Source organism: Coffea eugenioides, chromosome 8 (genome assembly GCF_003713205.1).
Source record: "Coffea eugenioides isolate CCC68of chromosome 8, Ceug_1.0, whole genome shotgun sequence".
NCBI classification, from domain to species: domain Eukaryota; kingdom Viridiplantae; phylum Streptophyta; class Magnoliopsida; order Gentianales; family Rubiaceae; genus Coffea; species Coffea eugenioides.
Genome location: NC_040042.1, coordinates 39,144,102 through 39,161,364, shown reverse-complemented (window position 1 = coordinate 39,161,364; position 17,263 = coordinate 39,144,102). Strand labels below are relative to the sequence as shown.

The 17,263-nt window shown below is 37.0% G+C and overlaps 2 protein-coding genes across 4 annotated transcripts; one reads left to right on the top strand and one right to left on the bottom strand.

Annotated features, from left to right (window-relative positions):
- Positions 1-201: 201 nt before the first annotated feature.
- Positions 202-6,237, top strand: LOC113779533 (aspartate aminotransferase, cytoplasmic). The gene is made up of 12 exons (XM_027325126.1): positions 202-491; positions 1,340-1,411; positions 1,760-1,821; positions 1,899-1,982; positions 2,728-2,827; positions 2,923-3,043; positions 3,981-4,144; positions 4,276-4,413; positions 4,586-4,707; positions 5,029-5,123; positions 5,404-5,524; positions 5,928-6,237. The coding sequence occupies exons 1-12, from the start codon at positions 291-293 to the stop codon at positions 6,010-6,012; spliced, it is 1,365 nt and encodes a 454-aa protein (XP_027180927.1). The 5' UTR covers positions 202-290; the 3' UTR covers positions 6,013-6,237.
- A 1,962-nt stretch (positions 6,238-8,199) lies between these two features.
- LOC113779207 (transcription factor MYB3R-1-like) lies at positions 8,200-16,653 on the bottom strand. Of its 3 annotated transcripts, XM_027324722.1 has the most exons (13): positions 16,414-16,653; positions 15,554-15,750; positions 15,016-15,070; positions 13,919-13,976; positions 13,457-13,551; positions 13,224-13,327; positions 12,363-12,491; positions 11,305-12,152; positions 10,520-11,229; positions 9,709-10,046; positions 9,478-9,592; positions 9,136-9,369; positions 8,200-8,810 (listed from the first exon to the last, which is right to left on the bottom strand). In XM_027324722.1, exons 2-13 carry the CDS (start codon positions 15,628-15,630, stop codon positions 8,685-8,687), a joined length of 2,889 nt encoding a protein of 962 aa, XP_027180523.1. In that variant the 5' UTR covers positions 15,631-15,750; positions 16,414-16,653; the 3' UTR covers positions 8,200-8,684. The 3 variants fall into 3 exon arrangements, with proteins under 3 accessions (XP_027180523.1, XP_027180521.1, XP_027180522.1); XM_027324720.1 differs by having other exon boundaries at positions 10,520-12,152; XM_027324721.1 differs by having other exon boundaries at positions 10,520-12,152; positions 16,438-16,653.
- Between the last annotated feature and the right edge of the window lie 610 nt (positions 16,654-17,263).

The following is a 17,263-nucleotide window of genomic DNA, read 5'->3' as shown; positions in this document are numbered from 1 at the left end:
GAGGGAGTACTACTGACAACCCGGAGTGGGGTCCCCAGTCCAAAAGACAAATACTCCACGTCATTTCATCACACAAGATTAAATCAAATTTGGAGACCGTCACTTGCCACGTCACCTCTACGACGTTGCTTTCTTGAACAACTAAACTAAGGCACCGTCACCGTTGCTCAACAGTTAAACCAGAAAAAGAAGGCGCAAAAGTATACCCAAAAAAGGCAAAAGAAAGAAAAAAAGGAAAAAAAAAAAACAAAACAAAAAGGCATTCCCAGCAAAAGTTTTCGTTCACTGATATGAATGCTGATCAGTTATTGAACAACTCTTCTTCTTCTTCTTCTACCGATCGGAGGCTGAGGATTCTTGCCAAGCACCTCCAATCAACTTCATCATCAGCCATGGAGAGCAATACTGTTGTCTCTGCTTCACCAACTTCTGCTGCTGGTGGCTCTGTTTTTGCCCATATTGTTCAGGCCCCTGAAGATCCCATTCTTGGGGTACTTTTTCTCTTTACGTTCTTTTTTTTTCGTGATATAATAAATAGGTGGATAAAACACTGAAAATACTTGTAGTATTATTTGGGATTACTAAATTTCTTGGTAGTTGAGGAAATCCCAGTTGGGAAAACATGGAAAAGATCGTGGCTTTGAATTCTGTATCAGGGTCTTTATAGAGATCGTGTTATGTTTGTGTTACCTGATATGTTATAGAAATGGAATTTTTTTTATGGGTGTTCTTTATCTTTATATCAGCAAAATTGTGAGGGAAATGATGGAAAAGAAAAAGATTGCACTGTTATAGTGTTTGAATTTGTTATATTTCTCTGTAGTTGTTGATATTGAATTTGGACTTCTGGTAGAGGTTTAATTACAACCTAGAAAGTGCAGATGTTTAAAAAAAAATTTAACTTGGATGTGGAAATTTTCTCAATCTCTTTTTCTGTTCTATTCAGTTCTGCAGTCTCTGCAGTTTAACATGTGTTTAAGCCTTTTAGCATATTATCATGGTTGGTAAAAGTGGAGTAACACTCCAAAAAGAAAACTTTGGGGTTATTTGCAACTTCGTAGCGCATAAATTCTAGGTTATGCAAGTTGAACACTTTCTAGTTCACCCTAGTTATTTAAATTAGCACAAACTAGCTGTTTATCATTTGGTATTTTCCGCTGTTTTTTGAAAAGTTCTTGGTTTATAAGATTCAATAAAACCTGGAGAAAGGTAAAGAGAAGAAGAGAAGAATTCTTATATGCAGTGCTACATGGTTTGCTGGTGCAATTGTGTTTTCTTGCTATAAGTTTTAGATTTTGGAAGTATTATTATCTGAAAGTTTTCATATCTTTGTAATTAGGTAACTGTTGCTTACAACAAAGATCCAAGCCCTGTGAAGTTGAACTTGGGTGTAGGCGCTTACCGAACTGAGGTGAGATCTCTTTTGGTTACGCTGTTGTTGCTTGATTCTTATGTACTACTGGGAATTGAAAAGACTTTGGATCCAAGTAGTGTAGACCCTGATCTCCTTTAGCATTTTGTATTAGCAATCATATTTTTCATCTTAACTACCAAAATAGTGATTATTATTATATTTGCACTTACACACCCACTACCCGAAATGCATACTAGGAGATTTTGTTGGGTAGACGCCATGTAGATTTTTATGATGTGGCGTGTAATTGAATGGTTATTGTTGCTAAAATGCCATTGTGAGCCAGCTGTGTAGAATCTCCTTGTCATAGCTGTGATCCTAATCTTATTTTGATGTCTTCAACAGGAAGGGAAACCTCTCGTTCTGAATGTTGTTAGACAGGCAGAACAGCTACTAGTTAATGACAGGTGTGATGTATGATATTTCTGGAAGTCAATTGGTTTATTCATTTAAAGAAGGTAATTGAGAACTAAATCATGTGCAGCTCTCGTGTTAAGGAATATCTGCCAATTGTGGGGCTGGCAGACTTCAATAAATTGAGTGCCAAGCTCATTCTCGGTCCTGACAGGTAAATCATCAAATAGTAAATTAAATAAACTCTTGAACTTTGGGTTTCTGATCTTCTATTTTGGCTACTTAACTCCCATAATGTTCTTTCTGGATGAATAATTCGAATTTGTTCTCAATTTTAACCACCATTTCAAGTTAGAATTGCGTGAAAATCCAATTCTTCTGAAATGGTGAATTAGAGTCGAGGCTCTTTTCCTTTATAGTGGATGTGAAGACAGGTGGGTTGGTCTGTTTGGTTGTCTTAATGATTGGAAGTATAGTAGTTTGTACCATTCTATAGATTATTGGAAAACTCATGTAGTAGTATCTTTTATAGTTCATTATGAAGCTTTGTGGCAATGACTATGTATATGAACTTTAATGCCTAAATTTAATGTCAATGATTGGCCAAGAACTCATGCAGATAAGCAGGAAGTAATTTGAATTTGTGCATTGGCATCTTTGAAAACTAATGCATTTCTGGTAGACAGAAATCTGTAAATGATCAATCCAACAGACGTGTTCTGTTAAAAGTTGTTTAGAGAGAAGAGAAACTTTTAGTTTTTCTTGTGAGCTAGTCTTAGTTGATACCTGTGTTGGAAGGGCATTGTGTCTGATGAACCTTTAAAAAAAATGTGCCTTTTAGAGTTGGTTGAGTATGTGATGTTACAAACTACATAGAATCTTATTTTGCATAATTTCTGCTATTTAAGTCCATACTGTGGTTGAACATCATTTCTGACTTTTTTCTTCCTTGAAAACAGCCCTGCTGTTCAAGATAACAGGGTTACTACTGTCCAGTGCTTGTCTGGAACAGGATCACTGAGGGTTGGAGCTGAGTTTTTGGCACGACATTATCATGAAGTAAAGTGCTAAAATTTTCTACTTTTCCATAACAAAAACAGTCTAGTTATTCTCTACTGTTCTTTTTTACCGGCATTATTGTGATTTCATTGCAGCGGACCATATACATTCCTGTTCCAACATGGGGAAACCACCCAAAAGTTTTCACTCTGGCAGGTTTATCTGTGAAAAGTTACCGGTATTATGATCCAACTACCCGTGGACTCAACTTTCAAGGTTCAGATATGTGTTTGATGTAACTGAATGATTTAGTTTGATTTGGCATATGTTTTAGAACAGCTGACAAAAGATAATAGCTAATGGGGAAGTGAACTCTTACTGGCTCAAAATGGTCTTTTGTCAGTTAAAAATGTGAAAGTATTGGGAAATTGTGATTTATTTTCTGCTGGTAATGTTTTCACATGGGGAATAAAAATGTACCATTTGGATAAACAGTGCTGCACCTTTCATAGAAAACAACTATTCCCCTCTTACTTTCTTTGTTCTGTTAAATGACTGATTCCTCAAGGCAAAGTTCCACGGTCTACACCATCTCATGAAGAGCCCTGCTTTTGGTAAACTATTTGAAGTGTTGTATCATTGTTGCTGAATGAAAGAATCAACTTTCACAGCTCTGTCAGATTTTCTGTTTAACATTTAAAATAATTTCTTCTACTTAGAAAATTTCTTATGTGAGAATGCTTCTAGTTACTTCTTCATCTTGTCATATTTGCAGAGGAAAAGCATCTCATTTAAGAAGATTATAATCTAGTGAGCTACAGGATGCTGTTCTTCTATTTTCTCGATTTTGGGCTTTTGTTGAGCGATTAAGAACAGGAAATTTGTCGATAAAACACCAACTTTGTTGATACACACTATGACCAATTAATAATGTATTGTTCCTGTTAATTTGAAGTTTGAAGGAGGAGGAACAATGAAATAGATTTAAAACATGAGGACAAGAAGCCTGTTTTGGATTAGATGCAGGGATAGCCATAACCATGTAAGATAGAGAGTTAGGATTCATGTAAACTAGTTGAAATTCTCTGAGGACAGCATCATAGTGCTGAGTTTGCTGATAATAAACCCATGAAACATGTACCACTTTTCATACCTGTATTTGCATCTGCCTCCTTGTTCAAAAGTTTAAAGTATCCTTTTTGTTAACTAATAGGGTTGTTGGAAGACCTTCAATCTGCTCCATCAGGGGCTATTGTACTTCTGCATGCATGTGCTCATAATCCAACTGGTGTGGATCCTACTCCTCAGCAATGGGAACAAATCAGACAATTGATGAGATCTAAAGCACTCTTACCTTTCTTTGATAGTGCTTATCAGGTTGGCTATATCTCGTGCCTAAACGTAAAATCATATTAGACACACAAGTTCATGACATTGGTGTCCAAAAAAGGTGTTTTGTTAGGCATCATTTGTAATTGTCTGAAATGTATACATGTTGAACATTTCAGGGTTTCGCAAGTGGAAGCCTGGATGCAGATGCACAATCTGTTCGTATGTTTGTTGCTGATGGCGGTGAATGCCTGGTAGCTCAAAGTTATGCAAAGAACATGGGCCTTTATGGTGAACGTGTTGGTGCACTGAGCATTGTAAGTCTGATCTGACTTTGCATTGGAAGTGTATTTCCTTTGATTGCTAGAACATAATGGCTATAGATCCTAGTGCGAGTTCAAAGTATCATTCTTTTTCTAAAATTAGCACATCATCCATCTGTATTGTTAGATTCCTGTACGTGACTGCTTAAAATATGAAAATCTACAGGTGTGCCGGGCAGCCGATGTGGCAGGCAGAGTTGAGAGCCAGTTAAAATTGGTGATTAGGCCAATGTATTCAAACCCCCCAATACATGGTGCATCTATTGTGGCAACAATACTCAAGGACAGGTAGCATTTTGTTTGTATGCATCTGGTCTACTCTATGACAGGCTAATATGGATCAATTAGAAGCAAAAAGTGCTTAATAATTTAATGTCTCACCAATCAGAAATATTTCTTGGAAATAATTATTATTATGGTAGGGTAATTGTTTGATATGCATTTAGCATTCTCTTATACTAGGGAAAGCATGCATTTGTTAGATGCAGGCCATTAAGGTACTGATTAGTCCCATGTCTTACCAACTTAAAAGATTTCCTGGAGAAAGTTTTTACTTCTGTATGAAAATTCCTCTAGATATTTCTCAAAGGCTCAGTTTTATGATTGCAGAAACATGTTCCATGAGTGGACACTAGAGCTGAAAGCAATGGCAGACCGCATTATCAGCATGCGCCAGCAATTATTTGATGCTTTACGTGCTAGAGGTAAATATATTATATTTGCTTGGTGGTGCCTTGGTTTGCCCTTTTTTATCTTGCTGCCAATTGCATTCTGTTTTTTAAGAATTTTAGCTTTTTGTCTGGTGCATTTGGAATGGCTTTAAAAACAATGCTGCCTACTGTATTAGCAGACTGGGGGCTTTTCTCCAATTCTATAAAATTTTCCAGGAGATTTGTTTGTCTTTACACTTGTTTGAGTTATGATATAGATTATTTGCATTCTTCAATGAAAAGATGCATAACTGTGCATTACCCTGCTTCGCAGGAACCCCTGGTGACTGGAGTCACATTATCAAGCAAATTGGAATGTTCACCTTCACTGGACTTAACTCCGAGCAGGTCGCCTTCATGAGGAAAGAATACCACATTTACATGACATCTGACGGGTAACAATCTCACTTTTAGGACTCAAAACATATTCCTTCTAGTACCTGAAAAAGTAGAAGAGTGAAAGTAAAAGTTCAAAACTTCTCTCATGGGAAAAGAACAATGCCATCCCATGGCATGTTTTGTTCTATGTAAGCATTTCATTATTTATAAACATGTTTTAGGTCATTCAGACAGGTAGATCTTTTTAGCTTCCCTTCTTATTTTGCTAATTCCTTGTCAAACAAGGAGTTATTGAAGGTTAAACCATAGTTTTTAGCAACATTCTGCTCAACCTCCAATGATATTGCTTGCTTTTCATTGACATTTCACTTGTGCTTCTTCGATCTTTGAGACATCGACTTAGTCTCGTTATGCAGTCTAGATCTTCATCTCGTAACATCGCATTTCTTGACTGTGCAGGCGAATTAGCATGGCTGGTCTGAGCTCAAGAACAGTTCCACATCTTACAGATGCAATACATGCTGCAGTTACAAAAGTTGCCTGAAAGAGTGGTTACCATCCGTCTATATTGAGCATCCTTCCCCTTAAGTTACTATGTAAACCCCATTTTGTTGTAATAATAATAACCCCAAGAACGGCAGAAATTAAAAGAGTAATAGTCTGACTCAGTTTTTGATTAAAAAAAAAAAAAAAAGTCTTCTGTATTCATAACTCAAACCGATTTTTGGGCGATAAAATTGCAATGGCATAGTTGTTTTCTTGATGTGCAGCTTCTGTGGTGTTTACTTGCCATATTCAGTGAAAGTTTCAACCAGATGAAAATCCCTGGAAAACAATCTGGCAAAGAGAATTAAGTACATGCTTGGAAAGTGACTGGACTAGTAGCGTCTTTTAACACATTCCATATTTGGTCTCAAGCCCTTTCTTGGGGACTGAAATTGCGGCCTATACTTCAGCTAGATTTTCTAGCAGTATTGGTGTTTCACATTTACTAGAAATTTTTTAGCAAATTCAAGCAGAGATCTTCAGATATCTCGAATGGCTACATGTGGATGAAAGTTAAAATTTGTGGGGAAACTCATGAATCAAAGCTAGTATTTTTTACATTTACTAGATCAGCAAAATCCCATTGGATTGATTGCAGCTCAAGTTCAAGAATTTAGGAAAACAAGAACCCCCCCCCCCCCCCCTCCTCCAACCCCACAAAAATAAAACCCCCAAAACAAATTCTATGATTAAGCTTTCCTAGATCTTTCATCTTCTTGAATGTGCAACATAGCCATAGACCATATTGCACTGAAAGTCCAACAATTTCGAAGAAATTAACTTTCCACTGAAGTTGGCAGCTTCAAGTCCTCTATAGGTTGGTCCCTTGCTTAGGATGACGTCATGTTGCAATGGCCAAAGGGGATCTTTTTTGTTCTCTTTTCTTTTGTGTTATGTGAAAGCCTCGCCTATTTTCTCCGTCGACATAAAATTAGCCTTTACAAAGCATTTATAAATAATGCGTAGAGTCTCCAGGAATATTTTGTACCTCTCTTGCTAATCATAATATATAGTTTAATTTTCACGTAACATTCTTAAATGAGTTGCGTGTCAAATTTTGCCAAACAATGACTAACATTATTTTTCTATTTTTTAAAAAACTTGTCTCTACAAGATTCATCTAGTATCTATATGTCGCAAGGGTAGTATATAACTTGAATTCATCATTTATAATTTTAATTAATCCTATCTACTTTACATATTACAATCAAATGAAATGGCATCTGAGGCCAATTTTTTCCTATCACAGAAGTTGACGAAGATCTTTGTGCTGCTGTTTTCTTAAAGAGTATGATTGAGCTTGTTATTTGACTGTTTTTCTACACAAGTCCATCTCAACATAAGAAACTTCTTTTCATTACTTTTATTTTTAAAGACAAACATAATATAATACAAATGACAGTTTTAATCACAACTTCTTTTGCTAAAGAGAGTAAGCTCTAGCAAATCCTTTTACCTCCCTTTGTGGATCTTGGTGTTTGCCATTCACGTATGATTAACCGTTTATAAAGAATCATTTTCCTTTTTTGTTTTTTAAGCATGCTATTTAATTAAACTCCAACTGTTACTATAATTAATTACTCCCTCCGTCCCGAAAATTGACAACTTATTATCAATAGTGTCTAATTTTTTAAGAATTCATCAGCACTTTCTATTTTGCCCTTCATTGGAACACAAAAAGATGGATAATAGATGGAAAAAACATGACAGCGGAGTCCATATATTTATTGGTTCACATGACTTATTCTAGCTAGAATTAAAGCGTGAAAACACGAAAAGGCAATCATTTCAAAATGGTTAGTAGTGCGTGCATCTCAATCAACTGAACAACAAAGTTGCAAGTTTTGGTAGAAGACTTTTTGGATACTTTTTAGTCAGTGAGACAGGGGTAAGCTTTGGAAATTATTGATAAAGTACACAATCATTTGTGGCAAGTGACAAACATTTTGGGAAAAACCAAAATGAAAAATATGACACTTTTAATGGGACAGAGGGAATATAAAGATTGTGTCTAGCAAAAAAAGGGGGAAAAAAAACTGGGTGATATTTACTGATGCGTGGCAATGTTAGGCTTTTCTAACTGGAGTTAGAAACCGAACCAACACTTGGACAGAGGCAAGCAGCCACGTTAGGATTTGTTTCAACCGCTGCAAATATGGCAAGGGACACAATGGACAAGGCAATATAAGGACAGACAATTTGTAGCTGAAACCTGACATTACCACAGGCAGACAAGCCCCAAAATAGAACTGGAAAAGACAAAGCAATATCTGTTTGTTGTCCCTATTCAAGATGAAGTTTGTCCATATAACTCAAGTGCAAGCATTGTTTATTGGACGCCAAAGAACATTCTTTAACAATTGATTTCACAAAATACATTAATCTTAACAAGATATGGTTCTAGGAACTATATAGAATGGTAGAATCACGACTGTGTACATCTTTCAACTTTATACACCAGCAAGCACTGCTGTAACAACCTGCCAGCTGCTGCTGCTGCTACCTGCAACCTTTCAACAGATACAAAGAGGACTTGAGAATATAATGGCTATCGACAATTTCCCAGTTTCTGCTCCTTTTCCAGGTGTCTCACAGCACTAAAATCAAGAGCTCTCCACTCTGTCAGCAAATGCCACTATACACTTCTGCAGGAACCTGCAAGTGCTACCATTACCTGCAACCTTTCAACAGATACGAAGAGGGACTTGAGAAGCTAACGCCTGTTGACAATTTCCCAGTCTCCACTCCTTTTCCAGGTGTCCCACATTCACTAAAATCGAGTGTTCGGCACTCCGTCTGCAAATGCCAGTGTATACAATATAAGCTTTTGAAATGGACAAATAACAGTGTACTATCCATGCTCCTGTTGAATCTAGAGGCTGCATGCAGTAAAGACAAGTGTGCTTCTTGTATCTGACCAAAATGTAATAGAGAATACCAAGACAGCTGAAGCAGTAATCTGAAGATGGATTATACAGAGCAGAGGCTCCAGCTTAGGATAGTTTTATTTTGTGGTGGAGTGGACAAAAAACTCAAAAGTTGGTAGATGCTTTCAACTTTCTTAAACCACACCTTTTTTTTAAGGGATAATTTCATCAGCAATATTGGAATTTAACCATACCATGACATTTGATCCCACGGTTGAATGATGCTCCTGTTGACATTTCAAAAGGTCGTTCTGCTGTTTATCAGCATTCAGGATTTTGCTGCTTTTTTTCAGTATGGTTTCAGGAGTTTCATCCCCCAAAACTTCCTGTGCATTTGCAAATGCTGAAGCAGTATGCTCACTCAACTGCTTCATCAACCCAAGAGCATCGTAGCTTCTGTCGCCAGGGCTCATAAGATACTCAATATCCTGTAATACTTCAGCCATCAAGACCAAACTCAAAAAAAAAAGGGAAAGAAACAGCTAAAAGCACCCACTCAAAGGTGCAAAACAACTATCTCTCAGAATGTTTAGTACCTCAATTGTGATGTCTGTATCAACTCTTGGGCCTGGCAGAAAAGTATTAAAGAACCACGGGGACTTCCAGGCAGAAGGAGATTCTATACTTCTTCTAAAAGGTGTTTCTCCAAATCTACAAGGAAAAAAAAAAAAAGAAAACAAAATTACTAATCAGGTGCAGCTAATTGTACAGAAGGCTAATAAAAGAAACTAAAGTGATTCAGAAGTAAAAAGCTGCAGTCACTGTACATGCTAATGTTTTCAACACCACAAATGTTCCCTGAAGTTTCAACCTTCTTCCCCATCGGGGTTGATGAGGAAGCTAATTGCATTGATGCAGTGGTGACCACATTAAGACCATCCTTCTTTCCAGATATCCGAGGTGAACAAACAATAGACAAACATCGAGTCTCTGATGAAGCTGCTCCTTTGTGCAATCCAGCATCTAGTCTTCCAGAGTACTTGTTACCACATGCTTTAGCACTCAGACCAAATGCTTTATCACTTGTTGTTCCACATCGGTCAGGAGAGAAGAATAAAGTATCGTTCATGTCATGTTCAACAAGGACACCAGACGGCTGGTTCATCTGAATAACATGAAAAGAAAAAAGGGGTAAAAAGAGGACAAAGGAAATAAAATTAAGAAAAAATTAAAAGTTATGTATAAAGAATAATTAAGTCAATTCCTGAATATGGCACATCAACTAGAATATATGCGCTATTTCCTAAAACCAGCTAGCCTGAAAAGAAGGGGTTCATCTGAAACCAATTTTAACAAGAGTTTAATTTGAAGGTTAAGAGTACAAATGGTGACTGACCACCCCTTGACTGTAATCATTTGTCTAACAAACTAAAGATCCAAATTTTTACAATCTGCTAAATGCTATATTAGATAAGGGTCAAAATTAGGTGGGTGTCATTTTCAGCCTACACTAATGGAACCAACTCACCTGAAAGAAATGTTACAAAACTTAGAAAGAACTCAATTCTCACAGTTTCAATAAGTGCATGTGATTTTGTTAAGACTTTTACTATCTATTGCACCAGTCTGTTGCCTCACCTTGTCTAGGGGAAAATTAGCATTGGTATGTTTCTCCAAAACTATATTTGCCGAAGATGGAGAATCAACCTTTACATCCTCTTTGTCTCCCTCTGTGGTAGCAGGAACTAAGTTTTCTTTATCCTCAGTTAACAACATTTCACAATTGCTTCCTTGGTTTGTTGGAGAAAGCATCGACTGGTTTTCATTCTGGGTTTCATCAAACATAACATCTAGTCGAGAAAAGTCTCTGGTCAAGGTAGAGAATGACTCCTGATTTACATCGCTTTCCAGCTTCTTCTCACACCTCTTTTCTGACAAGGGTGACACCAAATCACGATGCCGCTTCTTCAATATGGATGGTGTGCACGTGAATGTTTTCGCTGCACTTCTGAGAACAGCATCTGGACTATCATCCCCTGATGGTGAATCCCACAACCTAAATGGAGTAAGACAATTCACAGAAGACATCATGAGCTGGCGGATACCAAGAGGGCTGTACTCCTGCTGCATATCATTACCAGACTGAATGAGATCACAACTAAAGAATGGGACATCCAGGCTTGGAAAACGTGGGGGTTCATAAAACAAAGCGCCTGAATCCTTCTGTTCATCAGATATGACAGGGTGTTCTTCCACAGGTGGAGAAGTCTGAATGTCCTTTGGTGGTGTTAAGCCAAAATCATTAACAGGAACAAGTTTTGCAGAATCCTTTCCCTCCACTGGTTGAACTAGCATCCCAAATTCAGTATGATTATTAGTAGAACCACCAGAGTCATTGCAATAGATAAAGCCATCATATCTACCTGTAACACACTCCTTTTCTGAGTTTCCGACTGAAGAATCATTGAAGAGATTTGGATCAATATTGAATATAAGTGATCCATCGTCAGAAGGCAGTTGTGAAGGTACTGAAAATGGTTCCCCAAATGAAGTTCCCAGCACATCAGATTGCAAAGGGTTGCAGGATTGAGAAGGGAAAGTTACATGATAGCTTGATGTTTGGTATAGCAGAGAATCTGTTGCTTCATTAACTGGACTACTTTCAGGGGCAAAAGAACCATCATTTCTGACTTCAGGGTACACAATCCTAGAACATCCAACTTCAGTGGTTAAGAATTGATCTGGTTTATCGGAACCCAAGACCATGTTTACCATGGAAGTGGAATTACTTAAACCCATAGAACTTTGGAGCGGAAAGTTAACTAATTCATGGATAAACTGCCCGGATGAAGATAGCATAAATTGTCCAGAAGCTTCCTGCCCTAAATCCAATGAAGACATGTCCGGCAATTCATTCTGGGTAAGTTGCCAATCTTTCCCTATGGAAGGATCCCAGTCTTGCAAATTATGTTCAAAGCAGTCTTCTCTAGCATAGACATTTGTGTTGGCCATCTCACTTGTAGAGCTTGAACATCCAACAGCAGTAGAACCCTGACTACACTGTGAAACATCCTCCATTTCTCCACCATCTCGGGGAACACTATCATCTTCACTGCTCTGCTGTGTCTTTGAAGAAGCAGCAGCTGCGGATTGATTTGGATGAATGGCATTTGGCAGGCCTTGGAACTGTGCAAGCAATCCTGATGCCAAATAGGAGTCCAACTTCTTTTTCACTGAGCTATTCCAGTGATTCTTAATTGCATTGTCTGTCCTGATAATCATAGAGACATAGTCCCAAAATCAGTAAGGTCAAACTCAATGTAAACTCATGCAAACAAAACAAATTCAAGATCATAAAACCCAAGATGGATTAGATACAAGGTAAAGCATCGAATTCCGCAATAACATCCAGAAAGGCTACTGAAATGCATATTTCCCCCTCCCCCTCCCTCTCCCCCTCCCTCTAAGTAAAAGAAAGTACCTTCCAGGCAAGAACTTTGTCAGCTCTGCCCACTTGTTTCCATAGATTTGATGAGCACGAATAAGAGCCAGTTCCTCATCTTGTGTCCAAGCTTCTTTATTGATCCCAGGATTAAGATGATTGTGCCATCTAATTATCAAATAAAATGAAAAGAAGAGAATAAACTATGTAAATAGAAGAAATTAGAAGCACCTTCTTAGAGACTCATATAGACTAATCAAATTACTATCAGTAAATATGGTCCCCAAACTGAAAAGATGACTTGACAGCCACCACATTATTCGAAATTATCTTCTTAGAGACTTAAATAGACTGATCAAATTACTAAAAGCAAAACTAGTAGTTCAAACAGGAAAGGTGGTAAAGTAGCCAATCCACAGTTCTAAGAAAGATGATCCAAATTCATCACATAAAAAGTACTTCAATGTAATGAGAAAGCAACATTCAGGTTATCACAAAACTGAATCCTTGTGTCAATATTTTGCCTGTAAAAATAAGTTACAATGAACCAGAAATGAGAAAATTTTGCATAGCCTCCAAAAGGACAATTCAATGAAAAAAATGACACAGGCTGGAGAGGATAATGAAATAGTTTTATCATAAGAACCCAAAAGACTGCCATAAATTTGTCTGGATACAGCTTCTTCCATAAATGCGTAGCCAGCAACATCAAATTTTTCCCATTTTGAAGACATACAAAATTGAAGGAAACATGATGAGACATGGTAATCAAGATGAAAAGGCAAAAGCAGCTTCCTCGCTTTTAACTTAGTTTAACTCTAGAAAGACATAAAGCATTCCACAAAGCAGAAATTCTGGAAAAGTAAGAAGTAACCTAATATATATTTGCAGCTAGCTAACCTTTCCCGACACTGCTTTCCTATTCGTCCAGGTAAATGTTGTGCAATGGTGGACCATTTTTTTGGCCCATACTTGTTCACCAACTCAATAATTATTTCATCTTCCTGCATTTAGAGAAACGGTTACTTGACAATCATAAACTTTTAAAACTGACAGAATGTTGATGAATAACATGGATTTTAGACAGTTAACAAACCCAACTTTCCAAGGAAGCAAAAATAACAGCATCTTACTTCTTTAGACCATGGACCTTTAACAAGTTCAGGATTGAGAACCTTCTGCCACCTGTGCAAACACTGCACATCTGTCCGATCCTTGAAACATTCCGCTGCATAAAGCAAAGCTTCATTCTTAACATGTTTCCCACTTTCCTTGATAAAATACTATCTAAAAGGTTTTTCTACATTCCTTGTGCAGATTATATTCTATTATGTAAAAGGTTAAAAAGTGTTGATGAAGGAATAGGTAATAGAAAATTAATTTAGAATTTTAACTTGTCAATAAGAGATCAATAATCATTTCTCTTTTTCTTTACAATATCCTAGATTATCCTGCTTTATCAAATATTTCCCAATGCATACCCACTAAATCTAATGGGATAGCGGATAGGAAAAGATGCAACACCTTATACATACTTCTTTTGCTTTTTAGGCACTAGGCATCTAGGCGCATATAATTTACAGGAAACAATGTACCTATCTTTTTCCAGTTTTTCCCTTTGAAACGTTGTACAGCTTGTCTCAATATCTCGTCCTGCAGGTAAAAATGTTGTTAAGAAAATACATCAATCAAAGCCCAGACTTGGTTAATGGTTACAGCATTGCTAGTTTCCACTGAGAGTTGACAAAAAGCAAAGCTATTCATGCCAATATGCATTTAGAGTGGGTGGTTGGAAGGGTGGGCGCATAAATAGGAGCAAGAATGATAAGAATAATAAATCTGCAAGGGATGCTTCTTGCAGGTGACTTTAACAACAATCTCAATGCTTGCCACACATAAAGTCACAAGTGGCGAGGCTCTGAAAAAGCTAAACACTTCAAAGCATAAATAAGAAAATGTTTTTGGCTCTCTCTTTCGAGCAAGTCAAGGAAGGCTGACGCTTGAGCCTCTCCCCGAGAGACCCTCACTCTTTCTGGGATATTCTTTTTAAGCCCACAAAGGTTCAGAAAGAGACCAAATGAAGCAAAAGCAAAAGCTCAAACAAGAAAAGGCGCCCTTAATAATCCCCAGGAGGTAGAGCAAAAGCTTTGCCTTATCGGTGGGGAGCCCATTTTAGTATACTAAGTGCTATATCGTGCATACAGGAAGCCAATCTTAAGACATAAAATGGCTCTCAGATATTTTCAATAACAAGCTACTAATCAAACCGTCCTTAGAAAAACTTGGCAGTTTCTGATAGTGGAAAAAAGAGAACATAATTGAAGAAATCAGAGGAGAAAAATAACTTCAATTATGCAGCCTAGGTGTTCATTCATCAATCAGAACAGAAAAAATGAGCAAAGAATAGAAGGAAGAATTACAGTGACAAAGTGAAAACTGTCAAAAATATGCTCCAGGCATGCAATTATTAGATATTCAGAAATAGAGCACACTGAAGAGGTAAACTTCATCAAACTTGTTAGTAATCCACAATGATTAAGGTTTTGATCGCATTGATTAAACTAGCAACTTGAAGCTGCAAATGAGGGACTTACGCCATCTTTAATATAAGAAATCTTCTAGAAACAAGGGTCCAGAAAGTTACCAAGACTGATCCTACATAACTAATGTATGAAAGAAAATGAATGTTTACCTCTTCTGGAGTCCATTGTCCCCTTGTGGAGCGCCTTGTAGGACCACTGGTCCTCCTATAAAATGTTGCACATTGTTACAAGTACCATTCAGTAGCATCAGACCATAATGAAACTGCATTCTATAGTTCTCTATCATACAAACTTATGCAGTAACACATTGTAAGAGCAAACAATAGAAGTGGTAAAAAGAAGTGAAATAAAATTAGAATTCTGTGCAAGACCAAAAGTTCAAAAGCAAAATACAGAGAATGAGTATAGAATTTCTTATGCACTTTGATGAAGACATAACTAATCACCAACATGAACACCAAGTATATGAATATGGAAACTTGACTACCAATAAAAATTGCTATCTAAGGTCCACTAATTTCCAGACATGACTACAGACTTTGGCAAGAAAACATAAATGAACTCCTCTTTTTTTTTTTGGTCAACATAAATGAACTCCTTAGTTATATCAAACTAACTAGCAAACTTGAAAGGCCAAATCTAATTCAATTAAAAAATCTGATGTTTCAAAAAATTTAAAGAGGTTACCCATGTGCAGGTCGAACTCTAGGTAGACTATCACTTCCTCCGTCTGAACGAGTGGTGCTTGTCCTATCACTTTCCATAGTTGATTGACAAAGGCGCAAATCTGCATATCCCAATTCCCACACGTCTGCAATAGTCCCCAGACTGTCTCCCCCAATGCATTATAGGTCACCCAAAGACTTTGCAGGATAAATCAGAGGCTAAATCATGTTCATGAATCATAAGTCAGAACCGAACCCAAAAAAGAGGCAAAGAAAAGGTATGGAAATGATATCCTAAAAGTTTCCTCCTTCTAATAACTGCAGTAAAAAGCCAACAACACGAGTTACAGTTAAACAAACTACATCAGAATCAACAAATAAATACATTTAAAAAAAAAAAAAGATGTGTTGCTTTCTAAAAACATTTCACAATTCTGAAAATTTCGCTAGATATCCCATCATAATGAAAATTTCCATTAAACAAAATTCAGAAATTTTGACTCTTCACAAACATTAATTTGAATTAGATTAAAGATGTTCATCTTCTCCAAACAGCATTCAACTATTTTTTAAAAAAAAAATAGGGTTTAATAAATGAAAAACCATACAAGAAATTCAAACCACAGATTTTCAGAATTCGAGCTTTACTTCAGATTCTTAGCTAAAATCACCAGTATTTTGGATTGCAGCTACGAATTCAAACAATTAATGAACTAAAACAAGAAATTTTCATCAAATCAAAAGCTATGAACCAAACGCAACATTAAGGGAAACAAAAAAGGTAAAAATTCAAATTCTCAAAAACCCCCCCATTAATTCAATTCCCCGCTAATATTGAGCAACCACAGAAAAGAAAAGAAATTTCCCAAAACAAAAACTTACCGAAATCAGAAAATTAAATCGAACCTTGCAGAAACCCAGAATCCCGAATGATCCAATCAAATCAACGCGCATCGCAGATCTCAAAATTGTTGCTATCTACGTACATACAGCTGTATGTATAGGTGTGGAGAAAAACGGATTGAGAAGAAGAGATCTATGAGGGGGGGCGAAGGGGTTAAAGAGAGAAAGTGAGGGGAGAGAGTGAAGGGTTTTAGACAGAGAAAATGGGGAAAAAACGGTCCGGAGAATTCAAATGTGGAAGGGGCGGAGTCGGGACGGGAGGAGTTTTAAGCCCTATGGGTTAAATGACCGGCTGACGATGGCTGCCTTGACGGATGAGATTTGGCCACGTGGAGTTGATGGGAGGTTTATTTTAGGAATATTTTTGAATTTTTGAGAGAGCCAACGTTAAAGTTTTGACTTTTTGACAATTTTTTGAGCTGCCCCGTTTTGTTTTATCAGGAGACAGGAGTACTAACGTTTGGTCTGGTTCATGAGACTGACCACGGACCGGTGATTTACCATACGGTTTAATTGATGGAAACTTAAGGAATTGAAGAATGTCTTTTTTTTTTATTTTCTTTTGTTTGGTTTTCCACGAATCATGGAACTTAGGAATTGAAGATTGTCTCTCTCTCTCTCTCTCTCTCTCTCTCTCTTTTTAATTTTCTTTTGTTTGGTTTGTGCCGGAAAACATATGCTAATAAAATGATTAAATATTTCATCTCAACCTAGGAACTGGGAAATTTGATCAATGTATTACATCTTCAAGGATGTTTGTGAATTGACAAAAACTAATATGAAGTTCTGCCGATTGACATTCGTTGCATATTACCAACAGTCCATCAGA

Coding starts and splice junctions, on each gene's coding strand:
- LOC113779533 (XM_027325126.1), top strand. CDS start 291: ATGAATGCTGATCAGTTATTGAACAACTCTTCTTCTTCTTCTTCTACC. Junction 1,412..1,759: donor TAGGCGCTTACCGAACTGAG/GTGAGATCTCTT, acceptor TGTCTTCAACAG/GAAGGGAAACCTCTCGTTCT. Junction 1,822..1,898: donor CAGCTACTAGTTAATGACAG/GTGTGATGTATG, acceptor AATCATGTGCAG/CTCTCGTGTTAAGGAATATC.
- LOC113779207 (XM_027324720.1), bottom strand. CDS start 15,630: ATGGAAAGTGATAGGACAAGCACCACTCGTTCAGACGGAGGAAGTGAT. Junction 13,552..13,918: donor GAAAAACTGGAAAAAGATAG/GTACATTGTTTC, acceptor TGCTTTATGCAG/CGGAATGTTTCAAGGATCGG. Junction 12,153..12,362: donor ACAAAGTTCTTGCCTGGAAG/GTACTTTCTTTT, acceptor TATGATTATCAG/GACAGACAATGCAATTAAGA.